This window comes from Natrix helvetica (assembly GCF_964273705.1).
Source record: "Natrix helvetica genome assembly, chromosome: 5".
Taxonomy (NCBI): Eukaryota; Metazoa; Chordata; class Lepidosauria; order Squamata; family Natricidae; genus Natrix; species Natrix helvetica.
In genome coordinates, this window is record NC_138551.1 from 46,889,101 (window position 1) to 46,916,900 (window position 27,800).

General features: G+C 37.7%; 2 protein-coding genes across 4 annotated transcripts in view; one reads left to right on the forward strand and one right to left on the reverse strand.

Moving 5' to 3' along the window:
- The window catches only part of MYO7B (myosin VIIB), a gene marked incomplete at its 5' end in the record, with an annotated part of 59,040 nt that extends 39,132 nt beyond the window's left edge, over window positions 1-19,908 (forward strand). The window contains 20 exons of the mRNA XM_081954056.1: window positions 221-394; window positions 2,106-2,333; window positions 3,219-3,386; window positions 3,632-3,749; window positions 3,832-3,958; window positions 4,588-4,757; window positions 5,622-5,803; window positions 6,927-7,054; window positions 8,105-8,292; window positions 8,771-8,924; window positions 9,283-9,438; window positions 9,885-9,990; window positions 10,674-10,787; window positions 11,890-11,977; window positions 12,668-12,774; window positions 13,922-14,107; window positions 14,641-14,757; window positions 15,059-15,142; window positions 15,799-15,918; window positions 17,567-19,908. Of these exons, the coding sequence (XP_081810182.1) occupies window positions 221-394; window positions 2,106-2,333; window positions 3,219-3,386; window positions 3,632-3,749; window positions 3,832-3,958; window positions 4,588-4,757; window positions 5,622-5,803; window positions 6,927-7,054; window positions 8,105-8,292; window positions 8,771-8,924; window positions 9,283-9,438; window positions 9,885-9,990; window positions 10,674-10,787; window positions 11,890-11,977; window positions 12,668-12,774; window positions 13,922-14,107; window positions 14,641-14,757; window positions 15,059-15,142; window positions 15,799-15,918; window positions 17,567-17,656 (2,805 nt within the window). The 3' untranslated portion in view covers window positions 17,657-19,908. The remainder of the gene's footprint in view (window positions 1-220; window positions 395-2,105; window positions 2,334-3,218; window positions 3,387-3,631; window positions 3,750-3,831; window positions 3,959-4,587; window positions 4,758-5,621; window positions 5,804-6,926; window positions 7,055-8,104; window positions 8,293-8,770; window positions 8,925-9,282; window positions 9,439-9,884; window positions 9,991-10,673; window positions 10,788-11,889; window positions 11,978-12,667; window positions 12,775-13,921; window positions 14,108-14,640; window positions 14,758-15,058; window positions 15,143-15,798; window positions 15,919-17,566) is intronic.
- A 2,708-nt stretch (window positions 19,909-22,616) lies between these two features.
- The window catches only part of LIMS2 (LIM zinc finger domain containing 2), a 39,042-nt gene continuing 33,858 nt past the window's right edge, over window positions 22,617-27,800 (reverse strand). For all 3 annotated transcript variants that reach the window (XM_081955125.1, XM_081955124.1, XM_081955123.1), the window contains exon 10: window positions 22,617-27,087. In XM_081955125.1, the coding sequence (XP_081811251.1) occupies window positions 26,940-27,087 (148 nt within the window). In that variant the 3' untranslated portion in view covers window positions 22,617-26,939. The remainder of the gene's footprint in view (window positions 27,088-27,800) is intronic.

Sequence of the window (27,800 nt, forward strand, 5' to 3'; positions counted from 1 at the left end):
CAGATATTTGCCACCTTTTTATCATTAAGGCACTCAAAGAATGAGGGTGGAGGTTCGCATGGAAAAGTTAAATATTGATTAATCTATTCTAATAGTTTCACAAAGCCTTCCCTAACTAGATATAGATCATCTACATACACTATATTGTAAAAGTTGAGATTCAATCTTCATGTGTGGAATAGACTTCTATTTCTTAGTACTTACTTAACTTTATTTTTAGGCAACCAAGAGTAAGAAGCCAATTACACTTAGTGTAATCATGATGAACGGCAACAGTACCAAAGTGCTCGCAGATTCAGCCTCCACTGCAAAGGAGATCTGCCAGCTGGTAGCTGATCAAATGAACTTAAAAGACACATTTGGCTTCTCTCTCTACATTGCTTTGTATGATAAGGTAAAATGAAGTTATGTGTCATGCCAATCTAAATGCTCTGGAAAAGCACATTTTTAAAATACTTTCATTTCTAATCTGTTATTTTTATATCCTAGGGTGCGAACATTACTTCATAAAATATTTTCCTGGGTGGTTTGGGCTTTTCTTTTGCTGCCAGTCCAGGGCTCTAAATGTAAAAATGCAGTTTCCATCTCTTCCCAGATTTCACCAGCTGTTTACCCGTTTCCCACATAAATAGCACTAAGAGGTTTTATAACTTAAGGAAATTCACATAAACAGAATTGGTAGTTTGCTTTTTTGGTGCAACCAGGGGATTTTTCCCATGTGTTCTTCTATTTAATCTGATCATATAAATATCATTGTGTGAAAACAAAATAACCCATGTGATCCAAAAGGCTGTGTATTTTTTTCATATATGTCACCATCATGCTGACCAGGTATTTAATGTTTGTTTTCGTCAGTCTGTATCAATAAGTCATTCTTTGCACACGCAATCTGAGTGAACTTTTTTTTCAATTTGCTCAATTTTTACATAAAGCCCCCTTTGGAGTTGAGGTTGTGAATGTTCTTGGAATTACTTATTTAATAGATGGCCATAGACTGACAGAGTAAAGAAATTAATGAGACAGACTGTCAGACAGACAGTATTTGCAGCAAGCAAAACCAGTATGATATATAGGTAATAACACTTGACAGAAAAGTAAAAAGAAGAGGTGCAGGAAATCACCTCTTTATCATATCCTTGGCACAAGGCAGTCAACAACTGTGAATGTAAGTGGATAGAGAAGCAAAACAAAAATAGAATCAAATACTGGGCTTATCTAGTTGTAGAATAAAGCCATTGGTGCCTAAAGACCACAGCTGTGGTTAAGAATTCTATGGCCTCCTTAGATATTTCAGGACATTGATCTTATCTCAGCTGATTTATAATCACTTACTCTGTTAGCTGAAAAAGCTTACTACTAAGTACTTCAATGAGATCAAGGCACCATCTGTGACATTGGGAGCATACTGGTAATCCATATGCCACAAACTGAACCTCACAAAAGTGACTCTAATAAGGAATGTGGTGATAATACTAAAGTAAATGCCCTTAGATCAGGGGTGTCAAACTTAAGGCCTGTGAGCTGGATCCAGCCCGCGGGATGCTTAGATCTGGCCTGTGGGGCCATCCTGGAAACAGTGAAGGACTGGCCTGCGGTGCCTTTGCCAAGTTTCAGTTGACATTCTTGGAATTTATAAAACAGAGTTGTTGTTAGTGCAATGAATATTAGTACAATTTACAAAGAGACATGTGCCAGGAAATGTATTTATAGCCTTATAATAAATTTTATCATTTCAAAGTATATATAATTTATTTATTAGATTGGTTTTTTTTAACATGCTGCAGTCTGGTATCCCCTTGATGGCCTTTCCCCCCCTTTGTTTACACAGAGATACATAGGAATATTAATATACTGTAACTTCCCAATCTGTGTCAATTCAGAGACTGTTTTACCCTGCCCTACAAATAATGTAGAAGAACATATAATAAAGCCATCCCCTCTTTTTGCCGTCCTATTTGTGCACAGCTATACTTAATGCTATTAATTCTCCTTTATAACCTTTGTGCAATTTTCATTCAGCTTTTATTATATTAAGTTTTTCAAGGCAATTTGTACTTCTTTAACTGAGCAGACTTCCCCCCCCCCCCCTTTAACAATGGCCTTAGGTCTGGTCACTAGGCAGTGGACGGGATCACATCATGGATGCCATTTCTCAGTGTGAGCAACAGGAAAAAGAGAAGGGTGGACATGTACAGTATACTCCTTGGCGCCTCTACTTCAGAAAAGAGATCTTCACTCCCTGGCACAATTCCAAAGAAGATCCCATCAGTACTGAACTCATATATTATCAGATAATACGTGGCATCCGGTTTGGAGAATACTGTTGTGAAAAGGTAGATTTTTGGGGGTACTCTGGTTATGAGGGCCAAGCCACTTGGGGAAAAAATTGACTTTTTAAGGGCATATCTGCGCCAAGAATTATTTATCATTCTAAATCCATTGCTCTACATCGGGGTGTCCAAACTTGGCAGCTTTAAGACTTGTGGACTTCAACTCTCAGAATTCCCCAGCCAGCTCTGCTGGCTGGGGAATTCTGGGAGTTGAAGTCCACAAGTCTTAAAGCTGCCAAGTTTGGACACCCCTGCTCTACATACTATTTGTTTGTTTGTAAAATTTATTGGACACCCATTTTACATCTGGGCAGCTTACACTCTTATAAAGATACAAAATATCCAAAACCTAAAAGACATAAATAAAATACTGTAAAGATCCAATTACTGAGACCAGTTAAAAGATGGGAGGGAGAGGGTAGGATGAGAAGAGATGGTAGCACCTGTTATTAATCTATCAACCATTTTTCATGTGAAACTCCTTCATTGAGCCCCAAACCAGCTGGCAGGACTGGGTCTTTTAAGTGCTTGTGGCAGGTCAGGAGGCTTGGAGCTGATCTCACTTGGAGGGGAGGTTAAAATATTCCAAAAGGCAGGCAAATTAGAGAAGGCTTTCCTCCTGGACACAGCCAGCTGAATTCCCTGGCCAATGGGGCCTGTAGCAAGCCCTCTTTGCCAGCATGGGTGGGGCGGGCCAATCCCAGTGAGATGAGAAGGTCCCGCAAGCATCCTGGTCCCATGCCACACAGGCCTTTATTTTATTTTAAGCTTATTTCTCCAAGTAATACATTAATATGTCATTTGTTTGGTCTGGCTAATGAGGCCTAGGGAATGAAGGTGGATTAAGAACTCTTCCAGAAAATTGACTAATCTGATTAATTATTATAGGAGGAGGACTTGGTGGAAATTGGAGCCAAATACTGTTATATCAAGTTTGGGGAGTCCATCCAAAATGAATTGGTTCAAAGTATTCTCCAAGAATGTGTCCCAGCAAAGCTACTAAGATCCAAACCCCAAGAGAAGTGGGTGAATCTCATCACATATGCTCACGCTAAGGTATGAACATCCAAATGATGTCATATTTGACATTAATATTAGCTTCTATTTCTACTGCCACTGTGAAGTCAAGTATGAATGGAATGCCTAAATTCATTTCCATTGTAATTTTTTTATCTGTAACTTGCTGATTAAACAATAAATATGCAAAGATTGTCAGATGTACTTTAGGGCCTTTGTGCAATTGTATTATATTTAAGAAACAAATACCCACTGAACTGCAATATAATTCTTGTATGTTGTAGGCGACTTACACACAGGACCAGATTTCTCCTCAGTGTGTAAAGGAGCAGCTGGTAGACTTTGCCCGTGATCAGTGGCCTCTGCTCTTTTCTAGATTCTTCGAGGTTACTAAATTTTCAGGTACTGTGATGGCAACATACTTTGTGTAGGAGGAGGTATAGTGAGAAGTAGAGAAAGCCTAATATTTATATTGTATTTGCAGGACCCAGCCTTCCAAAGAAACATTTCATTGTGGCAATTAATTGGAAAGGTGTATGTTTCCTAGATGACACTGAAAGAAGACTTCTAGACTTGTCTTTTCCAGAAATTACTGGCATCCATACCAACAGGTACTGTTGTTGAACATGCTGGCCTGCAAAGACTTTGCATGCTGGACTTTGTCAATATGTAGGAGAAATGTTGTTCAGCTGCTATTATATCATTGTCCGTATTTCATTCTTCTGTTAGTGTGTCATAAGAACTGAAAGAGTTTCCATGTTCTTTGATTTGCATAGCTTTCTCTCCCGAAGGAATAAACCTAGTGAGTTTGTTTATCCAGAAAGTATTTTTCTAGCTCTTAAGATATTGTGTCCCCTGGGTTGAGAATCTAATGCAATTTACCGGTAATTCATCTCTGTAATGAAGCAGTTGAATTAACCAAAGTAATTCCATTTCAGCTTCTAGGAGCATTACAACTACTTTGATACAAGTATATGCTTTGTTCACAGGATTTTACAAAGTATCTGGACTTCAATTTTTGACTTTTTCTATTTGTAGCCCTCCTGTGTTTACCTACCGTATTATTTTTTTCTATACAAAAACATTATAAAGAAGGAAAAGCTACACAATGTGATTTTTTTTTTAGTAGCACTAATGGTTGTCGATTTGAACACTTCAATATTTAGAAATGTTTACACCTTGCTTATGTTAGAGGTTGAAGGATACCAGACTTTTCTTTTGAAATATTTTGTGACTACAGGGGAGTCAAGACATTTGGGCAAAGCTGCACCCTTAGCACACTGCGTGGTGAAGAGTTTGTCTTGACCTCTGTCAATAGTGTTGCAATTGCAGAATTAATAGTCATGTTCCTGGAAGGACTGAAAAAGCGATCACTTTATGCGGTGACAGTACAAGACAAAAAGCTACAAGGTAACTTACATCATATTTATTGTATGTTGTTGTTCAACAGAAAAAGAAATCTATAGCATGGAAAGGAAAAAATTCAACGGCATACTGTTCCCTAAGACATAACAATTAACAATATTTATTTTAAAAATAATAAAAGACAATACAAATTAAACTCGAAAAGAAAGTGCAAGAGAAAAGAAAAAAAGGGAGAAGGAGGAAAAGAGAGTCACACATGCAATATGTGGATCCATTCTCATGCCATTCTCTACTGGGCCAAGTAATATAGGATAGGAGAGTAATGTGATGCAAAAACAGCTACAGATGTATCAGATCCTTATCATAATCTATCTTTTGAAAGTTTGTTTATATATTGTTTTTAAACTCTTTTCTCAAGAAACAAGATTGGCTAGAAAAGATTGGGTTTAGGCTCTTTTTCCCAGTTTCTGCCAGTTGATATTATTCTCTTATCCAAGTTCTACTTAGGCTTCTTTCAGTTTTCTTTCTTGGGAATTCATTAGGAACTTACATGTTATCTTTGCGTGATTTGACTTTTCCTGGTGGTGTACAGTATCAATTGCAGAGAAAAGGGTGATCGGGATAATTCTTTTCCCAGTGCTAGTAAAAAACATATTGCAGTCTGTTTCTACATAGCAGACACTTTTGGGAAATGAGAAAGATGAAGAAGTGGTAGAAAACAGTGATGATATTAAACATGTTATAAGCACTTATGACATAACCTGAAGTATCTATTCTTACACAACACAGAGACAATGGGATTTTGTCATTGTCAGAAAGCGGACCCATGCTTCAATCTGAAACATCATCATGCATTTTAGATCTGATGTATAATCGTTGAAATAATATGCTTCAGTTTTTGTTTCCCAGGTGACACTACCATTTTGGCCTTCAAGAAGGGGGACTTGTTGATTTTAACCAAGGACAAAAGACCAGGAGAAAATCAAGGCTGGATCCCTGCTCAAAATGAGCGAACCAATGGTTCTGGGCTTGTGTCATCAGAGACCATCTATATCATCCCTACGGTTACAAAGCCTTCCAGTCAAATATTGGTAAGGATCAAATAATGCAGGGTGCAATGCTTAACTCTGACAAATGACTGCCACTTTATCCCCTGAATAATAAAGATAATAAACTAGTTGTGGAAAAAGAAAGGTTGGGGGGCACTCTTATAAAATGGCTCCTTGTCGCTCTCTAAAATGTTCTTTAGCACCCCAGTTTATCTTGTTTCTTTCTAGCCAGATGGCAAACAACGCATAGCACTTCAGCCACTAGCTAGGTTTAATTTGTAAGAATATTTAAGCCAAATTCTCATTTCATTTTTTCATTACAATAATTTCTTCTTTACAAAGACATACAGAGCAGTCTTTTTCATTGCAGTAAGGGAGAGATATCTTAGGCTGTCCTGATGCCCAGTCACCAGATTAAAACAGATTACTGTTTAGAAACTGTGCTATTCCTTCTAATGATATTTGTCTAATCCCTTTTGATAGCCTGATTGAGGCTTTCCAACAAGCATAGAATGGGAATTTTGCAGTATCCTTCCCCTGCCACACCCACCAAGCCATGCCCACAGAACCAGTAGTAAAAAAAATTCTATTTCACTACTGTGGAACCTCAATGCTGTGTTTAACTGCGGATGCTCGGGATTTATATATTCAGACAGATTCCCATTTTTTTTTTAGTTCTTTGGTCTTAAAAGTTAACTTTGCCTTTGTACTAATTTTCCTGCATGGCTTTATTTAACAGCATAATCAAGCCTGCACAGAAAATTACTGTAATTCATAGGTAACTAATATAATGAGTTATAAATGTGATTATTTTTGTAAGATTGTTATCAGAATCTATGTGAGATAAAAGTATTGTCTTTTATCCTAAATATATAGATATAAAATAATTAATTGCTAAATTCCAAAATCTGTTCTGTTGGTCTTGTTCAAGTACAGTACTAGCCCCTTTGAGAAACTTTTAGGAATGAATCCTCTAACTTTAGAAAAATGCTGATGTGCTTCCTTCTTTCTCTTTTTCTGTCAAACATCTTTGAGCAAATCTGGCAGAAAGAGAAGTCCTGTTCACAAATATTTTCCCGAAAATCGATACATGGGCTTAATTTCTAATATTATGTTGCTGCCATGACAATAAGTGAAGTGTTTTCAAATGGCCATATCTTTCCAGAGCTTGCTGATGATGTCACCTGAACAACGGAGGTTAGTATCGCTAAACTCTCATGTGGAAGAACCTGAGGAAGAGAATGCAACTGTGAAGCCATATACTCTGGAAGAATTCTCCTACGAGTACTTCAGGTATACCTTATTATGTTTTATACATTTTTTTTACATTTCCTTGAGAAATATACTTGTATTGTCTTTTAAGCCTAATTGAGGAAGAATCAATGAGTATTGCATTAAAATCTGTATTAGTTACTAAATTCTATTTTGTCTTCCATACTGGTCTCCTCAGAAAGGATATCTGGTCCATGTGTGATTGTTCTGTGTGAAGGACATCATTGAAATAATTTATTATTCCTAACGTACAAAAAAATAGAATGAACTAGAGAAAGAGCTTTCCTGCATAGCAATTCTAAAGTGCTATCTCAAACTTTGCTTTCATAAACTAATACTGACTGCACTAAGAAATAGCTCAGACTGATAAGTGCTACAAGGGAATATTAGCATTAAATAATCACAGCACCCAAAAGGCATTAGAGGGGGCAAAATGGTACTGCTTCACTGCATTTACAGGAGCTATTCCTCTGTAGAACACACAAGCTGGATTGGGACAACTCGCTACCACCACTTTGCTGCAGCCGTCTTTCTGCTGCCATCTCAGCACCATATTAGGTATATTGAAGAGAGAGACAGATCCTCTTCTCTCTTCAACCCCCATTCATTACAATCATGTCTGTAAATCAGAAAGACTGATCTGTAGTTCAGTTTCGTTGCTTTGTGAGTCTTTCATCCAGACCATCCCAGCACATATAGCTCTTTAGTTTCAAAGCCTGATAGGGTAGCACATTTTCTGGATCCTAGTTCAAACTTTCAACTCGTAAAGACCTCTTTTGTAAAAAGGAATTGCCATTTGATAACATAGTGTATATCCATAGCAACTTTTTAATTTGCTTGATTCTTTTGATAGATGTTAACAGAGAGGTTTAGGATTTTGCTATATGAAAATGGCTTTGTCCTTTTTGTTACTTTATGAATTAATTCTAATTCTGAGTGGTAAGTGGTGATAGGGCTAGAGAATTCTAGGGAAGATCCCAATTCTAATTATATTAGCCTGTAAGCAACAGATATGAATCAGTTGTCTGTATTGAGGACACCAAGTTTTGAAATAGTTTTATGTTTCTTCAGAGTACCTGAGAAGGAGTCAATCAGCAAGGCTGTTTTATCCAAGTCCCGAGGGCGGAGTCATCTGTGGGCTCATTCTAGGGAACCCCTGAAAAAGCCTTTGCTGAAGAAGGTGTGTTCTAATCCAGACCTCTGGGACTTTGCTTGCCAGACCTTCATTGATATCCTTTATGCTAAAGTTAGCTTATTTGGTAATGAGCAGAATTATTTTCTATGAACTGGTTTCTAAGCTTCCGTCCCTGACTTGGAAATATTTTTAATAAAAAGTGAACAAACACATAGATATTGATACATACCTTTACATTTTTGTTAATTGTTTGACATGGTTTGATTTATTTGAGTGCAGAAAATTGAGAAGAGGATGAAGAGTGAATCCAGATTTTAGGTGACCAAATTGGATAATCCAGGAGAAAATTTACATTAATGGTGATTGCCAGTGCAAACAAAATAATTATGCTAAGAGAATTTGGGCAAACAAAAAGATTTGGGCAACAAGATGTGTTAGTATATGATAGGTATGTAAGAGAGCACTATCCTAATAGTCAAATCTAGCTTCTACTAAAGAGCATTCACTAAGTGATTACATGCTGCACTTAGAAGGAGTTTTGAGTTGGTTTGTAGTTTGCACTTATTTTTTTGTTAAATCTTTCCTTATATTTTTTTGCTCACCCATTATGAAATACATGGGAGATTATCCCTCAAAGCAAGAGAGATCTCCTGTGGAACTTACTGACCAGATATTTTTAGTGGCAATTCAGGAAGATACTCTGCAAGATGAGGTCTATTGTCAGATCTTGAAACAGTTAACAGAAAACCACAACAGGTAACGAAAAAAGTATTTCCCACCAAATGTTTCAAATTGACATGAATATTTTGGTTGGCACTGGAAGTGCCAGGTTGGAGTATTAGGTTGGGAGTTCTCTCAAGAGGATAAATTTTATATCAGTGGTTGCAACAAAAAAAGAACATATTGATCTGTGGGTCTTGGGGAGAGAGGAGCTGCAATTGGATTCCAGAAACTCCTTGAGTTTCACAATAAAAGATTACTAGCATCCATGTAAAAAAAACACAAATCATAAAATCAGTCTAAATTGCCTAATAGATTTCTAAGACTGAAGTGTTTTTGGCCTATGTTGTGGATATTTGTATGCAAATTTTGAAATTATTCATCAAATTGGCAGGTATAGCCTGAATAATGGTTGGCAATTACTATGGCTCTGCACAGGCCTTTTTCCACCTAGTAAATCATTGCTGAAACATGTTCAGAAGTTCATTGAGACTCGTCTGAAGGAGAATCTGGCGTTGGAATGCAGACATAGGATCCAAAAAGTGATGAGGTACAAGGTTTTTAATTCTCAGAGATAAGCTCAGGCTTTTTATTTACAGAATGCTAATCAGGTCTATAGAACCTACAGTATATAATATATAAACTAATCTACAATTATTATGAAGAGGATAATCTTCCTTTCCTAAGGAGAGATTAATTTAATCTCCTCATCCTTTAGTGGTTTTGTTTTCCATTAAGGTCTTTTTGTGAATGCAATTTGTTTTCTCTCCCTTCACCTCTGGTCCAAAATATATATGATATTTTATTGCATACATGGGTAGAAACTATGTGTTTTAAAAAAAAAGAAAAACACCTTCAGCTTCAGTTTTCTCTATTTTTACCCCCACCTCAACTACCTTTCCTGTGAGGCTGGTGAAAATTGATTCTCTTGTGCTAGCATTGAGAACTTCTCCATCAAAGATCATTCTAAGAGCCATTTGTATTTCTGTTCTTCAGGAGTGGCTGTCGGAAGTGGGCTCCACACAGTGTAGAGGTGGAGGCAATTCAGAATAATATCACCAAGATTTCTCACAAGGTTCATTTTCCAAATGAGACAGAGCAGGTGAGGTTAAGTTCTTCTATTTTCATATTGATATATATTCCAGGTTTAAGAGGACTCTTCTTTAGGGCCAGTCATCTCTCTCATCCCAACCTACTTCAAAGGTTTGTCATTATGGATGGGAGGGTGGGAATAGGAGGAAAGAGTAAAGTATTCTTGCCCTCTTGAGTTATATATAAAAAGATGGAATGGATCTGTGGAATGGATGCGAAAGAGAGAAAAATAAAAAAATCACTTTGGAAGAAGTGACTATTGAGATAAACTCTTATGGTGAATCAGAAGGTAATAGAGTTACCTTGAGATAAGAAGGACAGCCTTATAAACCCTTCCTTCCTTCCTTCCTTCCTTCCTTCCTTCCTTCCTTCCTTCCTTCCTTCCTTCCTTCCTCTTCCCTTCCCTTCCCTCCCCTTCCCTTCTTTCTCTCTTTCTTTCATCTATCTATCATGGTCTATCTAGGCACACCTGAGCAAAGCATAAGGAGTGATAATGGTAATATCATCTTCTGCTGCTTTTTTCAGCATCTGATAATCACATTGTATTCTTAAATATATTTTGCTTTATTTTCCAGTAACAAACAGTCAAGCAGGCATGTAGCCTACTTTTAGCAGCCTGTACACCTGTGCAAGTTGCACCTATTCTTTTTCCTTCTAAACTACTCATTTTAGCTTCCTGTTCTTATGTTCCAGGTTTTTGATGTAGGAACAAACACAAAAGTACGGGATTTATGTCAGATGATTGGCAACAAGATGGAATTGAGCTCCTTGGATGGATTTAGCCTCTTTATCAAGATTTCAGATAAGGTAATATGACATAAGGTAGATCAGTTCCATTTGATAAAGAGATTTGGAAAGCTAGAAAGTTTTGGTGGGTCTAAAAATATTTTTGCTTCTTCTTCCTCAAATATCCAAATGGCTGTTTTGTCATCTTATTCTGTGTGAGTTCCACTTTGCATCATTTCCATCAAACTCTAATTTCTGCTCTTTACTTTTATTCTGAGTTACATTCTAGGAGATTGTTGTTGATGTTGGTGTTATTATTTTAATTCAGTGACTTTTATTTTCCACTCAGTCCTTCAACTTTTAGCTTTAGACAATTTAGAAAAATATAAAATAAACAACAATAACATTCAGTGTATCAAATCTATGAGATAAGCAAGTTAAATTAATCCCTATGTTAAAAGTTACATTTTAATCTCCCACATACATTGAAACTGAAAAGAGGCCATCTACAGTTGTTATAATACATTGCTTTATACATGTGTTGTTTTATCTGATTGTTGTTCACTTCGCAGAGTGGCTATACATATTTGATAAATAAATAAATACATGCATACTGTGAAGCACTATGAAGCGGTATATAAATCTAAGTGCTATTGCTATACATACAATTCAATTCCATTATTTCCCTATGTTTGGCTTCAGTCATGGGTGGGTTCCGGCAGGCACTACCGCCGGATCATTCATGTGCATGCTGTGTGCGCATGTGCAGTGCAATTAAAATTGTACAGAACTCAAAAACAAGATGGCAGTGCCTATGGCACTGCCTGGAGAACCAGTTCGGGGGCGTGGCAGGCCTGGGTCGCTGCCAGTTCCAGCAACCCAGGCTGCCAAACCGCTACCGGTTTGACCGAACCGGTCCGAACTGGTAGGAACCCACCACTGGCTTCAGTACAGAAAAAATGGACTTGATTAAATGGGAGCCTACAAAAATTATCCAGTCAATGATGTAAGAGCAGAAATGGATGGCTTGTGTGGAGAGATGATCCTGATATAAGAAAGCATCTTTAATTGTGCCAGAAAGGCAACTGACAGTTTATGCTGGTTTTTCTGTAATGTTGTCTCAGAACACTAATAAATTCAATTATTTGTAGTAACTCAGCTTCCGTTTTATTGTCTATTCTAGGTGATCAGCCAGAATGAAGCAGATTATTTCTTTGACTCCTTAAGACAGGTGACAGACTGGACTCGGAAGAACAGGCCAGGAAAGGAGGGTATGGAGATGGAAATATGGGGTGTTGACGGTAACCTAGAAGCTGTCTGTGCTTTTATCAGAGGGAAATTATCCACCGGAGAGTTCCAAACACAGCCATTTTTCACAAGATTGGTCAATACTCTCAATTATTGAAAATAAAATTGTGATTCTCCCTTATAACAGCTGCTTCTTTTAAAATTATCAGGTTCCAATTAAAAAAGCAGCAAAAACTCTGCAATTCAATTTCTCTCCCCTTTTAAAAAAACTTTTTATAGAAATTGATATTTACAGTGTATGTTTTGCATGTCTATTTGGAAATAAGCTCCTTTGTCTAATGTGGCTTTCTTTCGGGTAAATGTGCATAAGATTCCCCGAAGGATCTAGAAGTCCTCTATGGCTTCTACTTATAAGAGCTATATTTTAGTTTTAGTATGAGAGGTAAGTGACCTGATTAAGAGGGTGTGTTACACATTACTTGTGGGGTTCTTGTATTGAAGTAAATAGACATTTATGCAGAAACATTGATTTATTGAGTAGTTATTATTACCTGATGTATAATTGACCTGAAAAATAATAATAATATAATATTTCCCAGTTGCTAGAAAGCTTATTTTGCCTCATGCTCTGGTTCAATGTAGAATATATATTTGAGTGCCTGTACATGCCTCTTTGAAGTGTTTTACCTAAATGTCTGACATTGTTTTTCTAGTGTTTCCCACCACTATGAATTATCAGGTCTATTTCATGAGAAAGTTGTGGCTGAATGTGATACCTGAGAAGGATTTGAAGGCTGATTGCATCTTTCATTATCATCAGGTAAACAGGATTGATGATAGCAACTAGCTGGACTATCTGAGTAAATGTTTGCATCGAAGCTTGATTTGTCATCATATATACATTTTACAGCATATATGAAATACTGATTGCACAATATAATTAATGGCAATGAGACAAACGTCTTGGCTGTATGTATTGGATTGATCAAACTGAAACTAATTAGATTAAAATACCAGCCTTCCCCATGATAGCTTCACAAAAATTGTAAAAAAAAGCATTTTTATAGCTGACACTGCAAAGTAACTTAAATAACATTTTGAAACAGTCACAGCCAACCAGGAAATCAAGCCTTCAGAATGTGTCTGAACCAGAGACTTTCTGCTTCTATCTTGATGTTTTACTACAAAACAGAAAGCTTGCAAGAAACTTCCTAGAAATAAGGACTGAATAGTACAAGACATCCAATACAATAATACAATAGTAGAGTTGGAAGGGACCTTGGAGGTCTTCTAGTCCAACCCCCTGCCTAGGCAGGAAACCCTATACCGTTTCAGACAAATGGCCATCCAACATCTGTTGGGGCATTCACAACTTCTGGAGGCAAGCTGTTCCACTGATTAATTGTTCTAACTGTCAGGAAATTTCTCCTCAGTTCTAAGTTGCTTCTCTCCTTGATTAGTTTCCACCCATTGCTTCTTGTTCTACCCTCAGGTGCCTTGGAGAATAGTTTGACTCCCTCTTCTTTGTGGCAACCCCTGAGATATTGGAACACTGCTATCATGTCTCCCCTAGTCCTTCTTTCTCTTAAGCTAAACATACCCAGTTCCTGCAACCGTTCTTCATATGTTTTAGTCTCCAGTCCCCTAATCATCTTTGTTGCTCTTCTCTGCACTCTTTCTAGAGTCTCCACATCTTTTTTACATCGTGGCGACCAGAACTGAATGCAGTATTCCAAGTGTGGCCTTACCAAGGCATTATAAAGTGGTATTAACACTTCACGTGATCTTGATTCTATCCCTCTATTTATGCAGCCTAGAACTGTGTTGGCTTTCAATGTTTTCATGTTTTTCTTCATGCACACATCATTTCGAATATGGAAATAATTTCAGTCAATGCTAATCTCTCTTCTTTTTGCATATATGTCAGCCAAACTACAGAATGGGTCAATTTATGGTCTTTGTTTCAGGAACTGCCAAAGTACCTGCGGGGCTATCACAAGTGCTCAAAGGAGGATGTCGTCCAACTGGCTGGGCTGATTTTCAGGGTTCGTTTTAACAGTGATCGAACACAATATGCTGCAATACCTAAAATACTGAAGGAACTAGTGCCTGAGAACATGATTCCAATACTATCCCCAGAGGAGTGGAAACGGGTATGAAGAATCTTACATTATTTTAGTATTATGATGTATTTAAAACTTACATTAGCTTTCCTCTATTGATCAGCTTTATAAAGCTACTGATTTATTTCCCATAATTTATTTATTTTCCATAATTTATGTGCCACCCCAATTATAGATTCGGTGTAATTTACAATACTGAGCACACCTTGATATATTTTGTGGAGTTCATCTGCAAATAAATCTAGTTTACTCCTTGTAAAATTTCTCACTAATACAATCATTTCAAAAATTCTGCAGTTATAGTTGTTATACTTCCTTTTCATTGTTACACGTGCCACACTTTAGTCATTTCTCATTTGGAAACTTAAGGAATAATTATAGTCCGCAGTGCCATCATTTGTGCCTATAGCAAAATATATATTTTAATCCTGGAGTGAAAAATTCTAAAGTAAATCAATTTGTGTGATTATGGGTACAAGGAAAGACTAATTTAACCCTACCCAAGAAAATAATTCTAATGGTAAAAAAAAACTTGATTAGTTGTGATTCACGTTGCATTACAGAATATTATTTCTGCTGTCAGCAAACTTGGGCAAAAAAGTGTGGATGAAGCCAAAATCGCCTTCTTGAAGTTCATATATCATTGGCCAACATTTGGCTCAGCCTTCTTTGAAGTGAAGGTCAGTTCAATGGTTCTATAGGGCCTTGGGGGGGGGGGGGAGTGCCACCATCTTAAGTTGTTTTTTGTCTAAAAGAAATCTTACTGATTGTTCACTTTTGTAGATTCTATAAGGACTGATTCCCATGGCCTTAACCAATTTCAGTTGTTTCTCCAAGAGCAGCTTTTCACCTACCCCTAGTCCTACAGTAATTTGTTCCATAGTACTGGTGATTCCAGTGTTTAATAACAGAATGCCAATTGATGTTATGATATGAAAAAACAGCCCTGTGACCGCATTCTGCCCTTTTCTATTTTATTAGCAAACTTCAGAGCCAAATTTCCCTGATATAGTATTGATTGCTATCAACAAACAAGGGATTTCCATAATACATTCAAAAACTAAGGTAAGAGATTGTTTTTCAAAAATTTGGCTTAATTATAATCTGGAAAAGGTTCACACAATTGATTTATGGTAGAATTAATTAAATGAATTTCTTAGGTAAAGAATTGTGAGAGATTGAGGCAGCCTAACAAATAACTGTTTGACCATGGCTGTGAACGTATCAAATGCTAATTGATACTAATAAAATGCTAACGTATCAAATAAATGCTGTTATTTCTGTTGAATATATATTGGATAAAAATATTTTTGAAGCCTGAATCACTTTCTTTACCACTCACATTGGCTCTCCAGAATGCTATCTTTCACAGAAAAACAAAATCAATCACAACAGATTTTTGTACTTAGGACTGGTAAAGCTAGGAAGGAATAACGTATTGCTAAATTAAGTTAGTCGTGAAATGGTTTCCAGAAAGGGAACATCCAAGCTGAATTATAATGACAATAGAGGAAAGTCAATCACGATTAGAACAATTTGATCTAGGAACAGCTGTCCCTAAAAATAATCCATTTTAAATCAAAAGATATTTCCAGGATAATGTGGGGGAAAAAACACCATGATACTTTTTAGAAGTATCTGATCTGATGTCTCCAAATAGCCACAAGTCCCTTTCTAAAAAAAATACCAATCTTACATGTATCATTTATGTTGTCCTACAGGAGATCTTAGCTCTTTATCCCTTCAATAAAATTTCTAACTGGAGCAGTGGTAGCACGTATTTTCACATGACAATAGGGAACCTGCTACGAGGAAATCGAATTCTTTGTGAGACATTTCTGGTAAGAAAAATAGAACTTTTCAAGTTTCCTAAAGATCTTGTATTAAAGAGGGGGGAGAAAACAATTGGATAATGACTTATTGAAAGTCTTTTCTTCCACTTTAATGAAAATAATATAGTACAGCATTTAGTCCTTTTTTATTGTTCAGCTCTAAAATTTGGTGGTACCTCACCAAACTATGAAAAACATTTCTACTAATTTTCTGTATAAAAGGAAAGAAAAAATGAAAGCTTTAGGTAAGCTGTACACTCTTCCCCAATCCTCGAGAGTTGTAAGAGGTTTGGCCTAACCAACCAATGCTTTATTGCAGCACAACCAACCAACTACAGGTAGTCCTTGACTTGCAACCATTTATTTAGTGACCGTTCAAAGTTACAACAGCACTGAAAAGTGACTTATGGCCGTTTTTCACACTTATGAACATTGCAGCATCCCCATGATCATGTGATCAAAATTGGACACTTGGCAACTGGCATGTACTTATGACAGTTGCAGTATCCAGGGACCATGTGATCCCCCTTTGCAACCTTCTGATAAGCAAAGTCAGTGAGGAAGCCGGATTCAATTAATGACTGTGTTACTAACTTAACAAAGGCAGCAATTCACTTAACAGCTGTGGCAGGAAAGGTCATAAAGTGGGCAAAACTCACTTAACAACTGTCTTAGCAACATAAATGTTGAGCCCAATTGTGGTTATAAGGTGAAGACTATCTGTACTATAGCGCCTTAGTTGCTAAAAGAGGAAAGAACGATGCCTGATTTCCAGCCAGCAAAACATTGTCAGCCTGCATGATTTCTACATTTCCTAAAAGTATTTCATGAACAAGCAATTTAGACATCTACAAATTGCTCATCACAAAATAGACTTCAGGGCGTCTATTACTATACTTCCTAGAAAAAAAATGTTTTGATTCATCACATTCCTATATGTAGTAGGTAGTGGGGTTTGCTCTCTTTCTGTATACTAGTGGCTTGTTCCTGTCAGTGTTGGTGGGAGTGATCTTAGTGGCTGCTTGATTTGTTTGCTCCTTTGGCTGTTGGTCTAATGCAGTGCTTCTCAATTATTTTCTGTCATGCCCCCCCTAGGAAGAAGAAAACATTTCGCGCCCCCCGCGCGACTGTAAATAGTATCATTTCTCTATAAAATTGTTATAAGTACACCTCTGCATAACACTGTATCCTTATTAACGTATAAGAGAATAAAAAAAGAAAGAAATGTGGATCAATTTACAACAAAGAATAGCTTTATTAACTGTAGCAGAAAAGATTTAAAGGAGCACAGGATTTAAAGGAACACAATATTAAAAAAAACTTTAACCTGCAAAACAAAAATATATAAAATAATTTGAGCTGAGCCCCCCTTTACGGAGCCTCGCGCCCCCCCTGGGGGGCCCGCCCCACTATTTGAGAAGCACTGGTCTAATGTTAATCTTGATGTTAATCTTCTCATCTGGGTGTTAATTGCTGGTGAGGTGGTGTTTTGCTCTTTTTGTTTCTTTTTTGGCTTTTGATGGTCTCTTTTGAATGGTACGTGGTGTTATATTCCTTTCCTCCCCGACATACGGCCGGGGATTCCCTCTGTTGACAGCTAGCAACAGCCATGCCGCGCATGTTTCTCTCTATAACTATTGTTTTGCTTTTTTCCAAGGGTTACAAAATGGATGACTTGTTGACATCATACGTTCATTTGCTAATGAACATTGTAAACAAACAGAAAAAGCCCAATATCCCTGCCTGAAGATGCAGCTATCATCACACAAAAGTTGTGCCAGATTTGCAATATTTGCTATCTTGAAAAAAATGGGACTTACTTTGCTTTTTTTTTTTTTTTTTTTGACCGAAGAGAAGAGAACCATACAATTGATGCTATACCAGAAATAAGTGTCTGTTTCTGCTGACTGCAGCTTAATCATACCTGGCTTGACTACAAGTTGTACTATCAGCATACCAAGATTTTGTTCCAAACTATTGTCTTTTTAATAATTATAGCCGCCTCCTTTTGAAATATTGATCACATTCTTACTGTATTCTAGCCATCATCAGTACAGCACAAAAAGATGTTTGCTTCCAGTTGTAAATATATTATTTTGAAAGAAAACAGCATGCTCATGAGCTGAAGATTTCATTTTTGGAGGACTGTCGGAACGTCATAAAACAAGACTCTGTGTCATAGATGCCTTCTGGCCATTGGATTCAATATTATTCCCTCCCTTTCCTATTTCTGGAACGTGCTTGCATAATGTTATTATGAATGAAGACTCACATCTGCTTAATTAATTCTGTAAATTTACATAATATTTATTGTTTGAGAGAGAATTGCAGTTGTATTTTTTAAAATACTATTTTTTCTGCTTGCTTTCCATGATTTGTACATTATTGGACAAGCTTCCACAGTGAAACTTCAGCCTACGTAAACATACCTAAAATTATGCTTTGTCAGATCATTTCTGACAAAAGCTGTAGATCCCTCCAAACACAGCCTTTGCTCTTCTTTCTCTTTGCCACCAATTCTTTTGGCTGAAAATGGTTTCCTTGGAATAGCCTTGTATAAGAACAAGGAACAATAGCCATGGTTGATTCTGCAATGCTTTGTTTATAAGAGGAGATGCTGAACTTGTCCAAATCATACATTTATGAAAATCACAGTGTATTTGCTTGCATCTGGTTCCTGAAGTTTTTTTTTAGCAATTGATGGCAGCCAGCATGTTGACTGTTGGCTGTTATTTTTCCAAAGTAATCACATACTCTCTTGTAAACCTAGAGGAAGGTATAATGTTCTGCACTTAATGGTCATATGCATATGTGTGACTGGAATGAGACAACTTGCTGCGGCCAGCTCAGTGCTGCGAACTCACTACCTCCAGTTTACCATCAAGTCACGTCTGTCAACTCACTGCCACCAAGTTGCCAGACAACTCCAAATGGCCAACTCTCTGGGGCAGATGGAGAGAGAGCCAGGAGGGTGAGCCAGTGGTTGAACAGAGTGCAGTAGCTGCTAGGGGGTTCCCATTTTCACATACACACCCGTCACTGCTGCTACCGCTGAAACCTAGCTCCGGGCCAAAGAAACGAGGACGGCAGCAGCAATAGGGAGGCAGTGACTGCCAGGGATGTCCCATTTTCACACACACCCATCACCGCTGCTGTCTCCGGCCTCTTTGGCACAGAGCTTGGCAGTAGCATGCCAGGATGTATGAAAATGGGAAGCCTCTGGCCGCCGCCGCTCTGCACTCTGTCCAACCGCTTGCTCACCCATCTGTCCTTCTGGCTGCCCATAGGGAATTGTCTCCCAACGAGTTGGCTGTGTGGAGTTATCCTGAAGCAACTTGGCAATGGTGAGTTGACAGAGGTGATGGTGGCTGGCTGCGGTAAGTTGGCTGCCCATCAAGAGGAGACAAATCATGCGGTGGCCGTACATTGTCCTACACCTATGTATGATAGATTACTAATATTTCTGTATAAGTAAAATTCCATACTTTTCAAAATATCTTTTTAAAAAATGAAATGCATATATTTTATGATATATGTCTGTTGCTGATACTGGTTGCCGTGAAATTAGAAAGATCAAGGTGACAAGGCCTATTATCAGGGGTGTCAAACTTGATTTCATTGTGGGCCGCATCAGGGTTGTGTTTGACCTTGGAGGGTGTGTGTGGAGTGGGTGAGGCTGGAGTGGGTGAGGCCAGGGTGAGTGTGGCCATCTCAACATCACTCGTGTCGGGGGCGCCTGTGGTGGCCTGAGCACTCTGCCAGAGAAAACAGGCTCCCGAGTTTTCGGCTGTGACGAATGTGGCCCTCCAGAGCTCCATTTTCACTGGCAGAGGCACTGTGAGTCAGTCCTTCGCTGTTTCCAGGGTGCGATCTAAACACCCTGCAGACCGGATTCAGCTCCCGGGCGTTGAGTTTGACCCCCCTGGCCTATACTGCAGAATTTCTGAATTCTAAATGTAAATTCAGCATTATGTTGTAACTGAACATATTTTGCATATTTGTTTTATGTTAAGTGTATAATCAAAATATTTTATCCATTTTAAAACACAAATGCAGAATAAATGCAGTTTCGTTTCTTCCAGAAAAACAGGGTACCAAGCCAAATGTAAATCAATAAATTCCAGAATAATCTGGTTTTATCAAACTCCTTAATGATTCTGACTAGATCAAAGGATGTCTGTGGCAGAATAGAAGTTAAATAAATAAATAGCTGTAGCAATTCAATCTAATATTATATACTAGATAGTAAAATGTAGGTCAAGCTGTTACTTAAAAGTGAATGTACTTTTTATGTCCTAATCAGAGGTTGTGGATACAATTTGTTACATACAGATTTATCATGAAGGAGTAGATGCTACAATTTATCTAGAAGACTTTCAGTTATGGGGAACAGCACTGCATTCAAATCTGAGGGAAAAATCAATCCTGTAGTTGGGAATATATCTATTTCTGATAGAAAAACAGATTACTTTTCCTTAGAAAGAAATGCAGGATCCATCAAGAGGAGACAAATCAGGTAGTGGCTTTTAGGGGCCTGTGGAATATTATTAGGTGGCATAGTTTAAAAATTCAGGATGCTTATTAATAACTACAGTGTAGCTAATCTTACCATTATATTATGCATAGATACGTAATCATCGTAATAGAAGTCAGATAAAGAGTGTCTCTCATAAACAACATGGTGATATATAATTTATAGCAACCTATACTGGGTTAGTTATCACCTGGGTCAATAAGGTGTTGATTACCATCAACAGGGAAAAATAGTGAAAACTGAAGAAATCAATTTGCCCTATTGAAATAATATCAAGAGTCTGATGAAGAAGATCACTACAAATACTATACTTCAAGCTGTATGTCTCATGTATGCTGAGGTCAAAAAGATTGGAACTAAATACATAATGAGAATAAAGAAGAGCTTCAAGTTTTCCTCAGTGGAGGAAATGCTATCAAGGCAATTAACACCTGAGCAATGCCAGTCATTAGATGCACAGCTGGAATAGTGCGCTGGATTAAAGCAGAACTAAAAGCCCTGAATAGGAAGACCCAAAACATAATGATAATGAATGATGCCCTTCAGCCACACAGGGATGTTGATAGACTTTATTCAACAAAAAGTACATATCGGTGTGGAATGCTGTGAGTACATTAGCAGGTAGAGAAGAAAAATGGGCATTGGAAAAATATTTAAAGGACAGTGAAGAAGATGCATTGAAGCTAGTATACCAATGAAAGTTTACTGAATATCTGAGAGACCAAATGGGCTGACAGGAAAGACCAAATGAAGAACAGAAAAAAAGGCAAGTCATGGCAAAGTATTATATGGCCAGTACACAAAAAAGAAGCAGGGAAAGCAAGTACCGTATTTTTCGGAGTATAAGACGCACCTTTTTCCCCTCAAGAGAGGCTGAAAATCTGGGTGTGTCTTATACACTGAATACAGCATTTTTTGCCTCCTGAAACCCCGCCCCCTTCACCAAAATGGCTGTGCATAGCTTTTAGGAGGCTTTCAGAGAGCTCCTGGTGGTTGGGGAGGGCAAAAATGGGCCGTTTTTTTGCTCAGTTATGCCCCCCCAGCCCCCAGGAGCACTCTATAAGCTTCCTAATGCTCTCTTTTTTTTGGACAAAAAAGGCCCGTTTTCACGAATAAAGAGCCGTTCTTTGCTCGTTTTTGCCCCCCACCTCCCCTGGAACACTCTACAAGCTTCTTAAGGGCTATTCATGCCCTTTTTTAAAAAACGGGCCCATTTTTGCGAAAAACGGACCGTTTTTGGGAGGTTTGCAGAGTGCAAAACCAGTTTTTTTTTATTTGCCACTTCAAAATTTTGGTACGCCTTATACGCCGGTGCATCTTATACTCCAAAAAATACGGTAATATATCCTGGCAATGGCTAAGAGAAGGAACATTGAAGAAAGAGACAGAGGTGTTAATTCTGGCTGCACTGGTCCACTCCTTAAAAGCGAATGCTTATAAACCCAAAATTGAGGAAAGCAACAGACAACAAATATAATTTGCCTGCAAGCAGGAATTGGTGGAACCACAAAGTAGACTAAGAGAAAACGAAGAAACAAAAGTGTTCTGGGTCTTTAGAATTCAAAGAAACAAAAACACGCCACAACATAACATCCCAGATTTAAACAATTGCTTTAAGAAAGTAAAACTAGATAATGGACACTGCAGTACCTGGAGATGACAAAATAGAGACCTATTGGAGAAACCCACAAAATATAAAGATATGCAACTAGAAGTAGAGTGACTGTGGTAAAAGAAATCAAGGTAGTACCGATAGTAAAAGACACATTGGATGAGATCCAAAAATATCTGGAGCACCACTTGAACACCATCAGCATTGATAAAATCACCATCAGTGAATTGTAAAAGATAACTTTACTTGGAACAGTTCACATCCTGCAACCGTACCTTTAACATCATCAAACAACATCTCCTTATTCCTAGTCCTTGGGAAGGACTTGTTAGGTAGATAAAAATTCAGCCTAAACATCTGGCTGATTGTGTGACCAACCATAATATAATCAGCCTTAACTGAGTGAAAGCATATTTTACTGGAAAGGAAAATATTTTGCATAATACTTGACTATTATCTATGGAGAAAGGTGCATTAGACTGAAGTTCATTTGAACCTCCATGACAACTATTTCTATTAAACAGACAGAAACCCAATGTAGATAAAAACAATACAATGATGTACATGTGACTTGTAAAACAGTTTTAATGTTATTGTTAAAAGATACATAGCTGTGCTAATCATTCCAACTATAGAAAGTAATTACAATATTTTAACCCAGCAGGAATTACCTTTTTGTTAGAGAAAAATACAGAGTGAAACTATTATAAAATGGGTACACATTTTGTAAAACGTTTTATATCTGTCCATTGAAAGATAATTAGTATGTTGAATGAAAACACTCCATCAAATCTTACAAATTGAAGTGGTTTACCATGCTAAAGTTAAGGGTTGTGTAATAGTTGAGGTTATGTTTAAGGGACTTACTTTTGAATATATATATTAAATATATAAAGTTGTGCTGTTAGTCACAATATTTTAATGCCTGCAATTCATTTTAAAAATATTTAGCAATGCCAACAGTACCAAGGATAATGAGTTATTATATTACAGTGATTAATAACTATGCATTAAGTATTAGTTATTTGCTAACTTCATGAAACATTTATAAATTTAGATGAAGCAAGTGCACATAAAATATGAAAAAATATTTTACTTCAACAATATAGTGCAAGCAAATATAGTGCATCTACATTCAAGATATTGAATAACATAGTATGAACCTGTTTGATTGCATTTAACAGCAAAATCTGTCATGTATTGGTTATGTTTATATGTTTATGATCAATGAAGAAGCTATCGCAGATAGTCTTCGACTTATGACCATTTGTTCAACAACCATTCAGTCACAATGGCAATGGAAATATATACTTTAGGGCTGTAAAACGCCTTACAAGCACTTGTAAAACATTGCACCACTTTCATCCTTGTCACATGACTGCATTTTGCACACTTGGCAACCTGTTTACTTTCAGGACAGTTGCCAAGGGCCCTGTGACCATGTGATCTCCATTTGTGATCTTTTTTGCTGGCTTCCTCAGAAAGTCAATGGAGAAAGCCAGCAGGAAAGGTTGCAAATGGAGGATTTGAGGTCCATTCTTCCAGTGCACAGAGGGACTTTTCCTCCCACGCGCCGGAGTAATGGAGCTGAAATCTGGCAAAAATACAGTACTAGCAAATGTTCAGGCTCAGAGCCTTTCAGAAAGTCAGCTTTTCTAATGGTCTGAAGGTTTCAGAATACTGAGTCTCAGCGCCTTTCAGAATTCCAGCTTCACTAGCATCCAGAGGAGAAAATGCTAGCAGATGCTATTGTTCTCACTATGAGCAACTTAGAGCAACTTTCTCTACGTTGCACAATTTGCAGAAGAATCCTTCTGCATCACTATGAAAATGGGGCTAGAGTGTACAGGCTAGCCAGTTGACATCTCCCAGCCAGTAGCAGATTTCCATGTGCTGGTGGGCACCGGGCCTCCACACCCAAGGCCACCCTGCACAGTCGCTTATCGACAGCAACAGAAAGAGCTTGCATTGTAATTGTTGAGGGAAGAGGTCACATAGGTGCCTTGCTTAAAGATTACAATGAGTTATAATCCAGATTCAATTGTGCTTGTAAATTGAGAACTATATGTATTACATGAGCTGGAAATATTTCCCATTATGGCACCTACCTGTTTATGTTCTGGTGTATGTTACTGAGTAAGTATTTGTAAGAATCAGGCTCTATAGGTATAATTCATGTCTCCAGGGTAGGATAATGCAACAGGGTGTTTTGACTTGCTTCTGGTTATGATGGTATGAATAGTTGAAAGCTGTGATAGCACCACCAAAGGGGAAAAAACCCCGTTCAACTTCAGTCTTCTGGTCTATTTTATGGTGATTAAAGGGTATTTTAGTAAGAGGTTAAGTATGTTTATTATCTACCATGACCTCAGATGAAAACACTACAATAAATTGATTTATCATTTATATAATTTATATAGCTGCCTCTTTCACATTCAGCTACACCGCTATATAAGTGCCAAGGTGTTCTGTGTTTTGACTTCTGGCTTACGCCTGTGCACTGTTCTTTAGCAATGTAATCAGTCAGTTTTGCTGCTCTAACAAAAATGGAGCACAGTGCTTACCGTATATGCCTATCTAGGACGTTGCAAGGGTTGTTCCAACATTATACCAGAGTGACAATCAGCATAAACATAATGCTTTGTTCACTTTGCTTAAATCAGGGGTGTCCAAACTTGGGAACTTTAAGACTTGTGGACTTCAACTCCCAGAATTCCCCAGCCAGCCATGCTGGCTGGGGAATTCTGGGAGTTGAAGTCCACAAGTCTTAAAGTTCCCAAGTTTGGACACCCCTGGCTTAAATGGATATGGCATTTCACAGACACCTAAGTTCAAATATCTTACTAGATCACATGGGAAGGTCTTGATCAAGGGTGTCAAATTCAATTTCATTGAGGGCCGCATCAGGTTGTTTGACCTCAGAGGGCTGGGGGTAGTGGCCGGGTGCAGGCGTGGCTATGGTGGGTGTTTCACACAAGCTCAAGATGTTTTTTTTTTCCTTTCTCTTCTTTCTTTCCACAGTTCTTTACTATGACCATTTTCCTATCTTTTCTACCAGATATTACTGGCAAACATTTATTAATTATCCATCGTACTCCATTAAACTTTTTATTTCTAAATTTATATCCCATTGTTTAATAGTAAATTGCTTTTCCAGGCAGAAAAGCTATTTATGCTATTGCATTTTTATTATTCAACTAATAATAAAGATACAATAGCATAAATAATATGATAATACAAAATGTATAGGTTAATTTCCACATAGTAAATAGAAATGGCTGTCAATTATAGATTATTGATTGTAGATTAAGTGGACCTACAGTATGTAAAATCTGGCATTAAATTGTAGTATTAAGATAGGATGTTGTTTGTTTTCTATCCAGATCAAGCACTTACTAGGGAGCACGTAATTGTAATCCAGTCCTCCTGTAGCACTTTGCCGGCCGAAAATGGGCTGTGCCGTTTTCGGCTGACAGAGTGCTGCTGGAGGCCAAAAATGGGCCTTCCACACAGCCCATTTTCGGCCAACAGAGTGCTGCTAGAGCCAAAAACTGGCCGCGGGCCGGTCCTTTGATACTTCCAGGCTGGTCCCGCAGGCCATATTTAAGCTCCCTGTGGGCCGGACCTGGCCTGCAGGCCTTCAGTTTGACACCCCTGGTCTTGATGAAAGTGATTCATTCAATGAGAATGTGCTTTCTGTTCTTAAATTATAAAAAATATGCTAGTCCTTGTACATTTTTTCTTTTTCCATTATACTGAAAAGTATAATTTCAGATTTTAAAAAATGATCTCTCTTGTGCCAAACACAATTGCTAATAATAAACCAAGTAGGAGATAATATAAATATTTACTATAATTACTGAAGAGAAACCAATGTTTGTCAAACAAGCATCTTACTCTGCACTAATCATTCTGTTCCATTTCATGTTCTGATCACAAGAACACAAGTACTATGGTGCAATGTTACAGACTATTTAGGTTCAAAATGGAAAACTCAAAGTGTTAGGGGACAAAGTATTGCTAGAATACCATACAGTATAGGTATTTGGAATGGCATTAGCAGAATCATAATAAAATGAAGATAAATTGTAATGTGTAGCAAATGATGTTCACAAAACCTTGTTGCTAACAGAGTAATTACTGATGCCATTATTAAGCCGGAAGAAACGGTTTAAAATTCTGAGAACTCCTCCCTTACCTCCCCCCACCAAATTATCTGTTCTAGCTATATTTGCCTGAGACATCATGTCTCAAAAAGTAGAGGTTTCTAGCTAAATTGTTTTGGTCCATTCAGGTCTTTATTTTCTTGCTGTTTCTAGTTTACAGTGTGAGAAAATGTATGGTAGGTAGGAAGTTTAGCTTAAGCATTAGTATCTGCTTCAGCAGCTGAACGGTGAAGCTGAAACATCAAGATTCACCGTTACAGTGATATGGACAGCCATCTAGTAAAACCAGTGTAGATTTATCATATTGTCATAATGGCTTAACTGAAATTGTTAGATCACTATTTAATTATTAGCCCCTTGTCATTTTAAGATAATGTTCACAAAGTGAACATTAATGTCTCCCACCTCTACCCCTTACTTTAACAATTTATGGAATACTGTGACATATAGTAAAATCTGGCTTTTAATACTGAAAGATGGGGGGGGGGGGGGAAATCACAAAACACATTTATAACAAAAGGAAAACAGTGCATCTTCATGTGTATCCATAGCATCCCCCCCCCCTCAAAGGCCAGACTCTGCGCTATATACCTGAGCAGAAAACATTCAGATTACACAATGCAACTGGTGAGGTTCTGTTTGTCTTGGGCCCTTTAACCATTCTTGGGTGATTTCCACTGGGGAAGAAGAGGGCAGTGTGAAGGATGCGGAGACCTGTTTAAGCAGAATTCAGATCCAGAGCTTTGGGTTGTGTTTTCTTGGAGGTCAGCTCAGACAACTTCTTCAGCCTTTTCTTCAGCTCCAAAGGGAATTTCTCGTAGCATTTCTTGCACACTGGCTTCATGTCAAATTCCACAAACTTATTCCTTTGAAAGAAATATATTACCATTAAATTCTACTCAGAAAAGCCATTTTGGGCTTGAAAACAAAGTAGGGAAGATGTGAGGTACATTTTCCCCACTGTTCCTATTAATGGGTAAATTTCTCCAAAGTCCTGATACTAAATCTACATACAAATAAGTGCCTCACTCAACCTATGGTTTAAAATAGAATACTTAAATGACTATCCAAACATAAGATGCTATTGGTGTCTACAATACGGTTAGATACATTTAATTTTATTATGTACTTAATATTTTTTGTAATAATCAAGGGGCTGGAGGCTAGAACAAATGAAAAACAGTTGCAGGAATATGTCTAGTTTAATGAAAAGAAGAACTAGTGGTGTTTCAATGTCTAAGGGGCTCAATCTATTTTCCAAAGCACCTGAAATTAGCACAAGAAGAAATTGATGGAAAGTAATCCAGGAGAGAACCAACCTAGAACCAAAGAGAAATTTCTTGACAGTTAGAATAATTAATTAATGGAGTTACTTGCCTCCAGAAATTGTGGTACGCCAATACTGGAAGTTTTTAAGACACCATTTGTCTGAAATGATATAGGGCCGTGATGGCGAATGGGTATCAGAGATGGCACTCAGAGCCCTGTATGTGGGCACATGTGCTGTCACCAGATGCTCTTCTGGTTTCCGGCATGCACATGCGCACCAGCCAGCTGGTTTTCGTGGGTGCCAGAATGC